Source organism: Stenella coeruleoalba (assembly GCF_951394435.1).
Source record: "Stenella coeruleoalba genome assembly, chromosome: 16".
Lineage (NCBI taxonomy): Eukaryota > Metazoa > Chordata > Mammalia > Artiodactyla > Delphinidae > Stenella > Stenella coeruleoalba.
Window position 1 is genome coordinate 32074963 of NC_137162.1, and position 12092 is coordinate 32087054.

The window sequence follows — 12092 nt, forward strand, 5'->3', positions numbered from 1 at the left end:
AGTGTGTCACAATCCCCTAGACGCTTGTTAAAATACAGGTTGCTGGGCCCTATCCACCAAGTTTCTGATTCTGGGGTGGAGCCTGAGAATTTGCATTTCTGAGCAGTTCAGGGGCCACATTTTGAGAATCACTGCCCTAGATGTCGACTGACAGACATGGGACAATAAAGACCAATGAGTCCCAGGTACACCAGGCTATGTAGATGTACTTCTGTACCATTCAGTAGAATTTGGATGACCACTAATTTGCCCAGAACCCTGTGAGGGGATAGAAACAAGACTCAGACTGTGCCCTTGGGAAGCTGGCAGTCTAGTGGAAGAGGCACCCTCGGAACAGTTACCTCTGTTGTAATAAGTAACACAATGCCTTGGGAACCAGAGGAGGAAAAGATCGATTAAGCCTCAGGAGGATGGAGGAAGATAAAGAAGGAGATGATGCTTTGTATAGGCAATATGACTCATATAATATGACTTAAGAGTTCAGTGGAATCAGTGTTTCTCAATCTTGAATAATGTATGAATTCCCTTTGATGAAAAAAAATTTTCACCAACCCGATTGGGTTGACCTAAGCCAATTTACAAATTAAATAGTAAACTGTACACGTATACAATTTTTATTTAATAATTATAAATTTAATTGAGAACTGATTAATATTCATGTCCCTATCTTTTGAGTGACAGAGGCACCACTGGCTATTCATCAAATGGTTGGATTTTATTAATTTAATTGATGGTTGATATAATTTTGCCCGAACTCAGTTGCCACTCAGAGTGTGAATATCGTGCTGTTTTGGTATAAATTTTTTTAAAGTTCATACAGCTTTACAGCTGGCTGTCAACCAGCCCCCCCGCCCCCCACTTTTTAAAATTGGAATCACTGAAATTTTTGTGCTTAAAACGTTGGTCATTTGGCTTTCTCTTGTGAACTTGTCGTTTATCATTAACTCCACATTTGTTCTTATTTGCTTACAACTGTTGAATTATGCTCTTTGGTCACAGGCAGGCATTGAAATCTGTGACATTGATTATAAGGTCGTCATTCAGTTGACTTCTAACATGTATGGTAGATAGATGGAAACATCACATGAAAATGCAAAATTAAAAAAAATTCCTGTGGAGAATCCATGGCCTTAAAGAAGATCCCTGTAAGACCCCAGCTTGAGGAACCTGGAAATATGGGGCATTTCACTAAGGGATCAGGATCTAAAACTAAGCTTCATGAAGCTTCTAAAAACCATTTTTTTCCTCACATAGAGTCTCCCATTTTTCCCCTCTGCTTTGTCCATGCCTTCTAATATTGAAGAGGAAGTATGTAATTTAATTTTCATCACATTGTTTCCCTATACCAGAAAGTTATAGCAGTTGAAAAGGTTGGAGCTGCTCATGGCTGGGGCAGCATTATACTGGCAGCTGTAAACTGCTTGCTCTCATGATTTCTCCCCTCTATCTTTCTTCTTTTTAAAAAAAATCCCCACTTTTACTGGTGGGGAAGAAAGATGTACAAATAAACATGGTAAGTAAAAGGGAACCTTTTGCTCTCTTTGTTGGAATTGGAGATGAGGAAATTCCAGACAGAGAAGGGGTGTCTAGACAAGGTGCAGCAAGTAGATTTGCCTGACTGGGACAGGAAAAGTGTCATAGGAGATAAAGGCGGTTAGGTATGAGTGGGGAGAAATGACCCAAAGGCCTTAACCCACCTCAGGAATTGAGAGTTGATCTGAGGCACAGTTGAGAGACTGGGCCAGCTTCAAAGCAAGGAAGAGATGTGATGGAGGTATTTGAGGAATGTTATTTGTGCTCCTGAGTGACAGTAGATTAGAGTGAAGAGAACTGAAGTCAAAGGAAGCTCTGTGCCTGTGGGAAATAGAGGTCAGACCTGAGTGGGGTTGTGGAAGGGACGGAGGGAGGGTTGGCGTGACTTAATGACAGGCTCGATGAGAAAGTGGAGATGGGGGCTGTGGATGACTTCCAGTCTTGGGGGGTCTAGGAGGAGAGGGCTACCTAACAAGAATGGAAGCCTTGAAGGAAGAGCATGAGCTCAGGGCTCGCTTTATCTGGCTTTTTTGGATGATTTCACAGACCTGGAGAAATATGTGGAGTTGGAGGTGATGCGAGAAGTCACTCAGGGTTCATTTACTTGCAGGTCATAATTTAAGTCAGGTAAAGAGAACATGCTCCCCAAAGACTAAGACAGTTAGATAAGGAATGTCTCAGGACTTCTGGCTGGGGTTTGTCTGTTTGTTTTTTTAATAGTGGTGTCAGCCTCGGGGACCAGCATTTCAACTTTAGGACTTTTCTAACCATCTCTTCCCCACATCTGCCCCTCCGTAGGGAGATCCTCACGCGTGGCATAACTGATTGAACGTCCATGTAGTGCTCTGCTAAGGTCAGACAAGTAGATTTCTGCCCAGATTTCGACACCAGAGTAAACTGGTTAGGGTGGATTTTTCTGCTTTGCTTTCCGGAAACTTGTAAACGTGTGTCCTTTTCATTATGCATAAATTGTGATTTTAACTTGTCACTGTTTCCTGTGTTTAGATGAGACCTGCCAGAGCCAAGTTTGACTTTAAAGCTCAGACGCTAAAGTAAGTGCCACCAGTCATATTCATTTATTTTAACTGCTTTGAAGCACAGACGTGCACTCATAGAGAAGAGTGGGAGAAAATAACAACAGTAAGAAACAGGGGTTTTTAGATTGTACTATGTGCAAGCACCATTCAAAGTACTTTACGTATGTTAACTCATTCATCCCTCATTGGAACCCTGTGGGGTTGGCGCTATTGTTATTTCCCTTGTAGTAATGGGGAAACTAAGGTTCTGCAAGGTTAAGGAACTTGCCCAAGCTGGTCAGTGATGGAGTTGGGATTCAAATCCAGGTAGCCTGGTGCCAGAGCCTGGGCTCTCAGCTCTGTGCTGCTCTGCTACCTCCTATGTGGGGACTCAGTTTGCTTCATTAAGTGGTGGCTTGATCTGACTTTCTCTACGGAAGGAACCAGAACCAGTCTCTAGGAAGATAACTTTGCCAGTTTTGCTGCAACATCCCGAGAGATTAAAGGCTTATGTGAACCCACAGGAGACCAGCATTTCTCTAAGTATGTTCCTCAGAGTGCTGGCTCTGTAAATATTTCTCAAATAGTGTTCCATCTTAGAAATGAGTCTGGGAACCACTGCCTCCTATGTCTGTACCTCCTGCCCCTCCTTGAAGAGAGACTTTGCTATTGACATATTAACGGCTCTCTAGAAGTTTTTCAATAAAGAAACCTAATTAGCTGATTTAGCCAATGTTACCTAAGTTTAGACGACCAGAAAACCTTTCCATTTTCCGTAGAATGAAATGTGAGAAATGACTGGGTTCCTAGAGGAACTTGCTCACTTCATATTAATTATGGATTAAAACGGGTTGTGAGTTTTCATTGGCAGCAGTGAACAGCAGCCATCCTGCTGTCCTGGTGATGAAAGGGGAAGGAAAGCCCTCCATCCTTGGACGCTGGAAAACGCTGTATGGAGGCTGCTCAGCTGTGGTTCCGATCTCCTCCAACACAAAATGAGTGACTAGCCTACTGTTTCCAGAACCTAGGCACAAATCTGGTGCATTTGGCTTTGCTTGTAATTACTCCAGTGCTTTAGCTTGTCACCTAATGAGAGGTGGTGGCATAATGTGCTGGGTTGATTATGGGCTCTAGAGTCAGGAAGTCCTGGGTTTGAATCCCGACTGTGCCACTTACTGCCTCTGATCATGGGCAAATCACCAACCTCTCCACCTCAAATTTCCTCATCTGTAAAATGGGCATAAAAATGCCTCTCTTAAAAAAAAATGCCTCTCTTGCAGGGCAGCCAAGGTAATACTTGTAAGATATGTTGCATAGTGTAGCAAAAGTGTCCCCCTCCTTTTTTTAAACCAGAGACCTCTGGTTATAAAATATATATACATATAGTTATGTAAATTAATTTTTTAGTTTAATCAAGAAGTACCTTTTCCTCTTTTTTCTTTGAATTGAGAAAGTTCCATGTAATCATTGAACGGTATTGTGATATTACATTTAGCTAGATTTCATTTAAAAATCCTCACAGATAGAACAGGTGAGAAGGCTAAGATAGACAGAACTCATCACCATTTACCAACGTTGCTCATGCTGGGACAGGGCTCCTTCCTCCTGACCCAGTGCTTTCATTGTACCACGTTGCCTCCCAAGAAAAGTTAATAATACTTTTTAAAGAGAAAACAAAAGATCCATAGACTTGAATATTTTAAAACATCTCCAGTCACTGGGTTCTGTTTTCCTCCATAGTATGTTACTCAAAAAAGTGTTCTGTGGGAGCACTCGTTTCAACCAAGTTAAACAGGTTTCTGTCCCACAGGACTTTCTCCAAGCTTCCACTGTGCTAACGTACATGGTGACACTCCAGAAAAGATCTAAAGTACATCATATTATTTCCCAAACCTTGTTATTACCAGACCTTGCCATGTGCCTAAGTGACCTGCAAGTCACTTAGGGTGGCAGAGCTTGGAGCCTGCAGATCTCCAGCAGGGGTGGATATTCTGAGGGTTCTGCTCATCTGTGTGCCCATAGTTGGGAGTAAATGGAGGGGAGGATTCAGAACTCCCCCAGGGAGGGCTATGGCAAGAATTTGGCCAAAGACCTTCTTTCTTCCAGAGACAAATGCCCCGGATCCCCTTCACAGGCCTCTTTAGGGTTAGAATCCTGCCTACCAGTGCAAGACCCACACAGGCTGCCTTGTTCTCTCATCCAGCACAGTGCTGACTTTGTGTGAGGTTTTCCAGATGTGCCCCTTTGTTTAGCCAGCATCCCTCACGTACCGTGGGACTTCCTGGCACACTGCAAAGCAGGCACACCCCGTCCAAATTGCAGTCAGAGTCCTGTCTTTCCATGCTGTTGGTTTGAGGCAAATGGAAAAGATCTAGTCATTTTTTCTTTTTTTTTGGCTGCGTTGGGTCTTTGTTGCTGCGCACGGGCTTTCTCTAGTTGCGGCGAGCGGGGGCTACTCTTCGTTGCGGTGCGCGGGCTTCTCCTTGCAGTGGCTTCTCTTGTGGAGCACGGGCTCTAGGCGTGCAGGCTTCAGTAGCTGTGGCACTCGGGCTCAGTAGTTATGGCTTGCAGGTTCTAGAGCGCAGGCTCAGTAGTTATGACGCACGGGCTTAGGTGCTCCATGGCATGTGGGATCTTCCTGGACCAGGGCTCAAACCTGTGTCCTCTGCATTGGCAGGCAGATTCTTAACCACTGCGCCACCAGGGAAGCCCCATTTTTTTTTTTTTTTTAATGCAAGAAAATTTCAAGGTACAGTTTTTGTGTTGCTTAAAATTTATCTTTCTCTCTCAGTTTTTAAAATGGAGTCCTGGTTAGCGGTTAACATATTATTGAGGCAAACAAAGGGATGTATATGGAAAAGTTGAAAAGGGGCAGGAAGACCATTTGAAGGAAAATCCACTTTTCTTTCCAAGATCCCTTTTCCATGTTGAAAAGAAAGTGAATTAACATTTACTGAGTGTTAACTATGTAACAGGCACCGTGCTAGGTGTTTTATTTGTAGTTTGTTGCTGAATTCTCCACCAACTCTGAGTTAGCTCCTGTTTTCAGATAAAGAAAGTATCTCAGAGAGATTAAATATCTTGCCCAAGGTACCAGAGCTGGTAAATGGTATAACTGGGTTTTGAACCCAGATCTGCCTAATATCAGAGCGTTTCTACTGCATGATGATGGACGGATGGATGAATGGGTAATGAAATGAGTGGTGGATGAATGGCTAAACGAATAGAATGATAAAAGGATATCCGTATGTCACAATTTGACGGTAATTTAAATGTCATGGGTAATGAAGGCATGCATTTCTAGGGCATAGAAGAGGGTAGTGAAAGTATCTAGAAGGAAACATTTTTCATTAATGAACAGCAGCTAAGACTGCTGGGTGCATCACTGTGTGTTGCATAAATATTCTGAGCATAAGACAGCATTGACAAAAAATACATTGGGGAAACCACAACAAACTAATAAGGTGTCTGGGCACTTGTCAGTTTGAAAGTTAACCTTCATCCCACAAGACTGGAAAAATGCCGAATGTGCTGCAGTTTCCTGAATAGTGGAGTCGTCGCATCCACATATGGAGCCGCCTCTTCTGTCACTTGTCCCCTTTGACCTCACTCGAAGTCTCCTTTTGCTAAAACAAGGAGCATCTTAGTCTTACACACATTGGGACATCTGATAAGATGCTGTGACCCTCTGTCCACAGGGAGCTTCCTCTGCAGAAGGGAGACGTCGTGTACATTTATAAGCAGATCGATCAGAACTGGTATGAAGGAGAGCACCACGGCCGGGTGGGAATCTTCCCCCGCACCTACATTGAGGTACTCTGGCTCTTTCTCTTTCTAAGGAAAAGCCTGGTCGTGCCCAAAGCACAATTCATTTAACTTGTGTTTCGTTTCCTCCTTTCACTTCTCTGCTTTCTTCTCTTTTCCATTCTCCTTCGCCTCCTTTTTCCTTTCTCAGCTTCTTCCTCCTGCTGAGAAGGCTCAGCCCAAAAAGCTGGCACCAGTGCAGGTTCTGGAATACGGCGAAGCTATCGCCAAGTTTAACTTTAATGGTGATACCCAAGTAGAGATGTCCTTCAGAAAGGTAAGCTGCCCTCTCATCCCACGCCAGGGGGCCCCGCTGGGTGGCGCTGTCATCGTGGGGATGGGGCACTGCAGCGGCGGCCACTGTGGTGAGGCTGCCGTGCCCCCAAGCTCTGTGCCCCATCAAGGATTGCACAGAGGGCAGTTGCAGGGTTTCTGCCATGAAGTATTAAAAAAACAAACCCTGCATTGAGTTCACTAATGAACGGCCCATGAATTCTCACAGACCTACCTCTTTTGTAAACCGTATTCAGTGTTTATCGAGCACCTAGTAATGTGAGAAGTGCTGTGTTGGTAACTAGGTGGTACAACATTAATGTGGAGAAAAGGAAGTCCAGGAAGTTTGAAAAACTTTGAAGCCAAGAGTCATAGGTTATCAGCTGTGTGGCTTTGGGGGAGTTAAATAATTGTTCAGAGCTGCGATTTTTTATATGTAAAATGAAGATAAATGGCCCCCTTCCAGAGCGGCTGTGAGAGGATTTAATGAAACAGCCTCAGTGAAGCCCCCAGTGTGACACGTGGCATCTAGTTGGGACTCAATGAGCAGGAGATGACACTGTTATCATTGCCTTCAAGGCGCTCATGCTTATTTTGAACACAGTTAAGCTGTGCAGAGACACTGTCCTTCCCACGAATTCAGACGCTGTCTTTACATGCCAAAATTCTCAACTGGCTGAAGGTATTAAAGTTACTAATTTTACTGAGGATTGAGGGACGTGAGCTTATGCCTGGAAAAAAATGAGCCAGCTTATAGAAAAAAGAAACACTGGAAGCAGCCTAATTGCCCTACGTCAGGAGACCAATAATTAAACCATTATATGTACGTACAATAGAACATCCTGCAGTGGGCCATTAAGCTGTGCACCGCCAGGAAAAATGTAGAATTCTATTTCTTGATAAAGAAGGAGGTTCACTGTATGTTATTGAGTATAAAAAAGCAAGTTGGAAAGGGGAATAGAGTGCGTATTCAGTTTTCATAAGAAAAAAGTATGTGCAAGTCTAATTCACATGGAATTATCTACACCAAAATATTAACAGTGGTTACCCCCAAGTGATAATATTATGGTAATGATTCTTTTCTGCCTCAGGTTTATGTTTTAATTTTTCTGTAATAATACAGGAAAAAATAAAATTACATAAAAAAAGAAAAAGAACCCCAAAAACCTTTACCTTAGAGAAGAAGATTGGGTATCTGTCTGTTTTGCATTAGATGAGTCAAAAATACTATGTTTGCCTGTTAGCTTGAGAGAATGAGTCTGACCTTCTCCTTTACCAAAATATGTAAAGACCAAGCTTAACAGCCTCCAGGTATCTCTACTGCTGTTAACATCTCCGTCCCAGTGATAACTGATTCCATCCAGGTCTAGCAAAGAAGGTTTTTCTGAACAAAGAATGTAATAAATAATGCAGGAGAGCACGAGGTACAGGCAGGGGCCTCAGACGTGCCAAGGCCTGCTAGGACAAGGACCCTTGCCTTTCTGTGTCTTGCAGGGCGAGCGGATCACGCTGCTTCGACAGGTGGACGAGAACTGGTACGAAGGGAGGATCCCAGGGACGTCCCGGCAAGGCATCTTCCCCATCACCTATGTGGACGTGATCAAACGGCCGTTGGTGAAAAACCCCGTGGATTACATCGACCTGCCTTTCTCCTCCTCCCCAAGTCGTAGTGCCACTGCAAGCCCTCAGGTACCTAAGCTTCTCGCCACTGGTTTTCACACTCAGCACGACAAACCTCCGTGCTAATAGCACACAGCCCCTCGGGGGTGGTTCTGCAACACTGTGATTAAGAACCGTCTGCAGCAGTGCAGGGTTTGTTCTCATGTGTACAAATGGCATTTTTCAAGACCTTGGTGGGAGAAATACTATCTTGGGGAAAAGGAAGTGCTTAAGGTGATTGCTCTGGGGATAAGATGATTAGGGAGAGAGAAATAAGCGCCATTATCAGTTGGTCCAAAACTCTGTTCTGGGAGCATCCCTTCCTGGGTGAAGCTGGTTGTCTGGATACCACCACTGTCCCATGGCCAGTATGGTTCTCTTAGTCATCTTACTGGTCAAGATTGGCCTGTAGAAGACAAAGATTGAAAGAGAGAATTTCATGGGCTCATCCTCAGACATATAGACTGGATTCAGAGTGTTCTTTGCAATCAAGAACCGGGTTGGAAAAGGAACAGTGTCTCTGTCTGTACTGGGCTGAAAAGAAGTAGATTCATAGGCATAATAAGATCTTTGCTTGCCTGAACATTAATTGTGAACAAACTTGTTTTAAAATATAAATTATTCCAAACCCATCCCCACTTTCCCAAAGCCAAGAAAAAAATCAGACCTTGGGTTCAGGAGAGGCACAGTGGGGTGACTGCTTGTGAAATAGACTGACCATAAGTGGTAAGTTACAGGGAGTATGGCCAGAGAAATGAGAGCAGGACCTGGGGACACTTGGATGGTGCCTCTTTTCTCTCATCTTCTAATCATTTCCTCCTCTCCCACCTGCCACTGCTGACCCCAGGAGATGGTTCTTGGCAGGAAGCATGAGATGGGCTGACCCAGGGCTTCCTGCACAGCGAGATCCAGATCCTATGATCTCTCGAGGAGAGGGTGTGAGCCAGGCGCAGGGCGTTCTGCTTCGTCATAGCATGGGGAACTCAACTAGATTTTTCGCTTGACTGTAGCCAAGCACAACTATAAAACAAGATGACTACGATACTCATACTCCTCTCTGGAAGGCTCTCTGCTGAGCCCCCCTAGAGAGAATAAAAGCCCAAGAAGGGTCAGAGCAGTGGCAGGCCTTGTTAAACTTTTTTTTATTGAAGTCTAGTTGACATACAATGTTATATTAGTGTCAGGTGTACAGCACAGTGGTTCAACCAGGACACCTTTTTCTCCTCATGGCTCTGGGTCAAGCCTGCATTGGCAGAGGCGGTTGGGTGGGGTGCTTCCAGTGTGTCCCTTTACAAGTCTGATTCCACAGACCAGCCGGCACCGTCTGTTCCTGCCCTGATGGGACCCTTTCTCCCATCTCCATACCGCGTGCTTCTCCATCCTCCCCCCGCCTGCACACACCCGCGCATCCACACGCATGCACCCACATCCCAGTTTCTCTCCCAACCTAACCAGATGATTTCCTTTTTGGACACCAGAGTGTCCTGCTCTTCCTCTCCATTTCACTCCTCTCCATATAGCCCTTGTGATTATTTTCCCCTTTTCTTCTCTGTGCTGACACTTGTGCCTTTTGCTTCTTTTGTTTTCCTCTCTCTCCTTTTCTTTTGAAGTTTCCCGGTCACAGCAAGCTCATCACGCCAGCCCCCTCATCTCTGCCCCACGCCCACCGAGCCCTGTCCCCCGAGATGCACGCTGTCACCTCTGAGTGGATCTCGCTGACCGTAGGAGTCCCGAGCAGGCGGCCTCTGGCCCTGACCCCACCCTTGCCTCCTCTGCCAGAGGCTTCTGTCTATAGCCCTGAACCCCTGGCCTTGTGGGCGAGGCCCAGCTCCTCCCTTACCCTCAGCGTCCCCCGTTCGGGCTGGTCGGCCTGGGCCACCCCACGCTCAGCAGTCTCCCCGCTGGCCCTGCCTCCCCCGCACAAAGCCTGCTCCCTGGCGCCTGGTTCCCAGACCTCCCTCCACGCCAGCGGAGATGGTGGTACCCACGTGCCACCTCCAGGGGTCCTCAAGGATAGCTTCTCCCAGCTGAGGCTTGGGCGTTCGGACAGGGTCATCTCGGAGCTTAGTGACGCCTTTAGCAGCCAGGGTGAGCGGCAGCCGTGGCGAGAAGGAAGTGGAGCACGTGAGAGGAAAGCAGACAGGGAGGCAGGTGAGAGATGCCCGGGTGGACCCGCCATCTCTAAGAAGAGCTGCCTGAGACCGTCAGACGTGGTCAGGTGTCTGAGCACCGAACAGAGACCCACAGAGCTCCACACCCCAGAGGAGAGCCGGCCCCGCCAGCCCCGGGGTAGCCCTTTCCCGGGAAGGGAGGCTGAGCCCTCAGAGCTGCAGAGAGGTGGCGAGCCGGCCGAGAGGAAGGCCGCTCGGACTGCCGCGAGCGAGGTAGGCCTGCAGCATGCCCGTGTGTGCCCGGGTGTCCTGGCCAGCAGGGTGGGCTCACCCCTGGCCGCGTGGACGCCCGTGAGAGCTGTTTGCTTTCTTGGGAACAAAAATATGACCCAGGAGGGAACGGAGGGGTTGTCCATTAAGGTGTCAGGGCTGGGACAGTGGAGGCAAAGGACAGTCTGTATCCTGGCCTCTCAAGGTGATTCAGAAGCGACCCCCACGTTGGGCACCTCCTGGGCTGGTGCAAAAGCCCACGAGGAGGCAGGCCTTCCTCCCGGCCCCGTCGTGCTGGGGGATGATCCTCCCTCTGCCCAACACGGCCGAGAACACCAGGCTTCGGTGGGGCTCCGTGTGATTCGGTTTTGTGTGCGACACGCTTCGTTTCCGTAACCCACGGTGCTCTGCCTGCCAGCGCTCAGCCGTGTCAGGTCTTCGTCCTGTCTCGTGTTTGTGTGCGAGCTGACTTGTTCACTGAAGAGCAAATGCGTTTTGGTTCTGGGGGGAGTGGCCCCGTGCTGGGCTCCTTGAAAGGCAGGCCAGGGTTTTAGGTGACTGTCCCATTTTCTCTCCGGGTCAGCTATCCGGATTTGGGGGTTTGGACCAGGGCGGCCCTAGGGTGTTTTGAGGGCTGAAAATTTGGGGGCAGGGGGAGATGAACTTAGCAGTTGGATCACGGTTCTAATTTTGGCTACGTTGTTTACTACCCCAGAAGGCAAAGATTTGGGCAGCTTCTCTAAAGCAGCCAGGTTTGAATGCCTGCTCACCTCTACTGTCCAGTGACTTGGGAGTGAGTTACTTCCCCTCTCTGAGCTTCAGTTTCCTCATCCATAAAATGGAGATTGACACCTACCTCAGAGTCTGGTTGAGAGGATTCCACGAAGTGATGCATGTAAAGTGCTAAGCACAGGGGCTGGGAACGGAACATGTCAGCACTTTACAAATGGAAGCTATCCGCTTTGGGTGATGGAGAGCTGCTTCTGGAACTGAGAACATTCTAGAATGTTTTTCGAACCAGATAGAATTCTTGAAGATGTCTCCAAATCATTTATTATCTACTGTGCACAATGTCCATGATAGACGATGCTTGATCCTCAGACCTGCAATCCCAGTTTCCCTTTAAAGTGTCATTTACTCAACAAATAGTTGATTGAAGGCCTGTAGACACCAGCCTCTGGGCAGGATACAGGGGTTATCTCATCTCTGCCCTTGAGGAGCCTTATGTTTCAGTGAGTCTGACGGACACAGCAGTAGAGGTGTGCTTGGAGGCCGCAGGAGCCCAGCGGCCTAAAGCACAGGTGAGGCCAGACCTGCAGCCCCAGCCTGTGGCGGGGAGTGGGGCATCATTGCTGCAGGGAAGGACAGTGTGGGATAATGATAAATAACCAGGCTTAGCCTCCCCACTGGTTTTCTCCTGTGCAAA

The 12092-nt window shown here is 46.9% G+C and overlaps 1 protein-coding gene across 17 annotated transcripts in view; it reads left to right on the forward strand.

Moving 5' to 3' along the window:
* The window catches only part of SORBS1 (sorbin and SH3 domain containing 1), a 238976-nt gene that overhangs the window by 209352 nt on the left and 17532 nt on the right, over positions 1 to 12092 (forward strand). For 16 of the 17 annotated variants that reach the window (XM_079899517.1, XM_079899514.1, XM_079899516.1 and 13 more), the window contains 4 exons: positions 2539 to 2585; positions 6248 to 6362; positions 6505 to 6630; positions 8121 to 8315. In XM_079899517.1, the coding sequence (XP_079755643.1) occupies positions 2539 to 2585; positions 6248 to 6362; positions 6505 to 6630; positions 8121 to 8315 (483 nt within the window). Of the gene's footprint in view, positions 1 to 2538; positions 2586 to 6247; positions 6363 to 6504; positions 6631 to 8120; positions 8316 to 9895; positions 10670 to 12092 lie in introns of all 17 variants that reach the window. The other variant, XM_079899512.1, reaches the window with a different exon arrangement.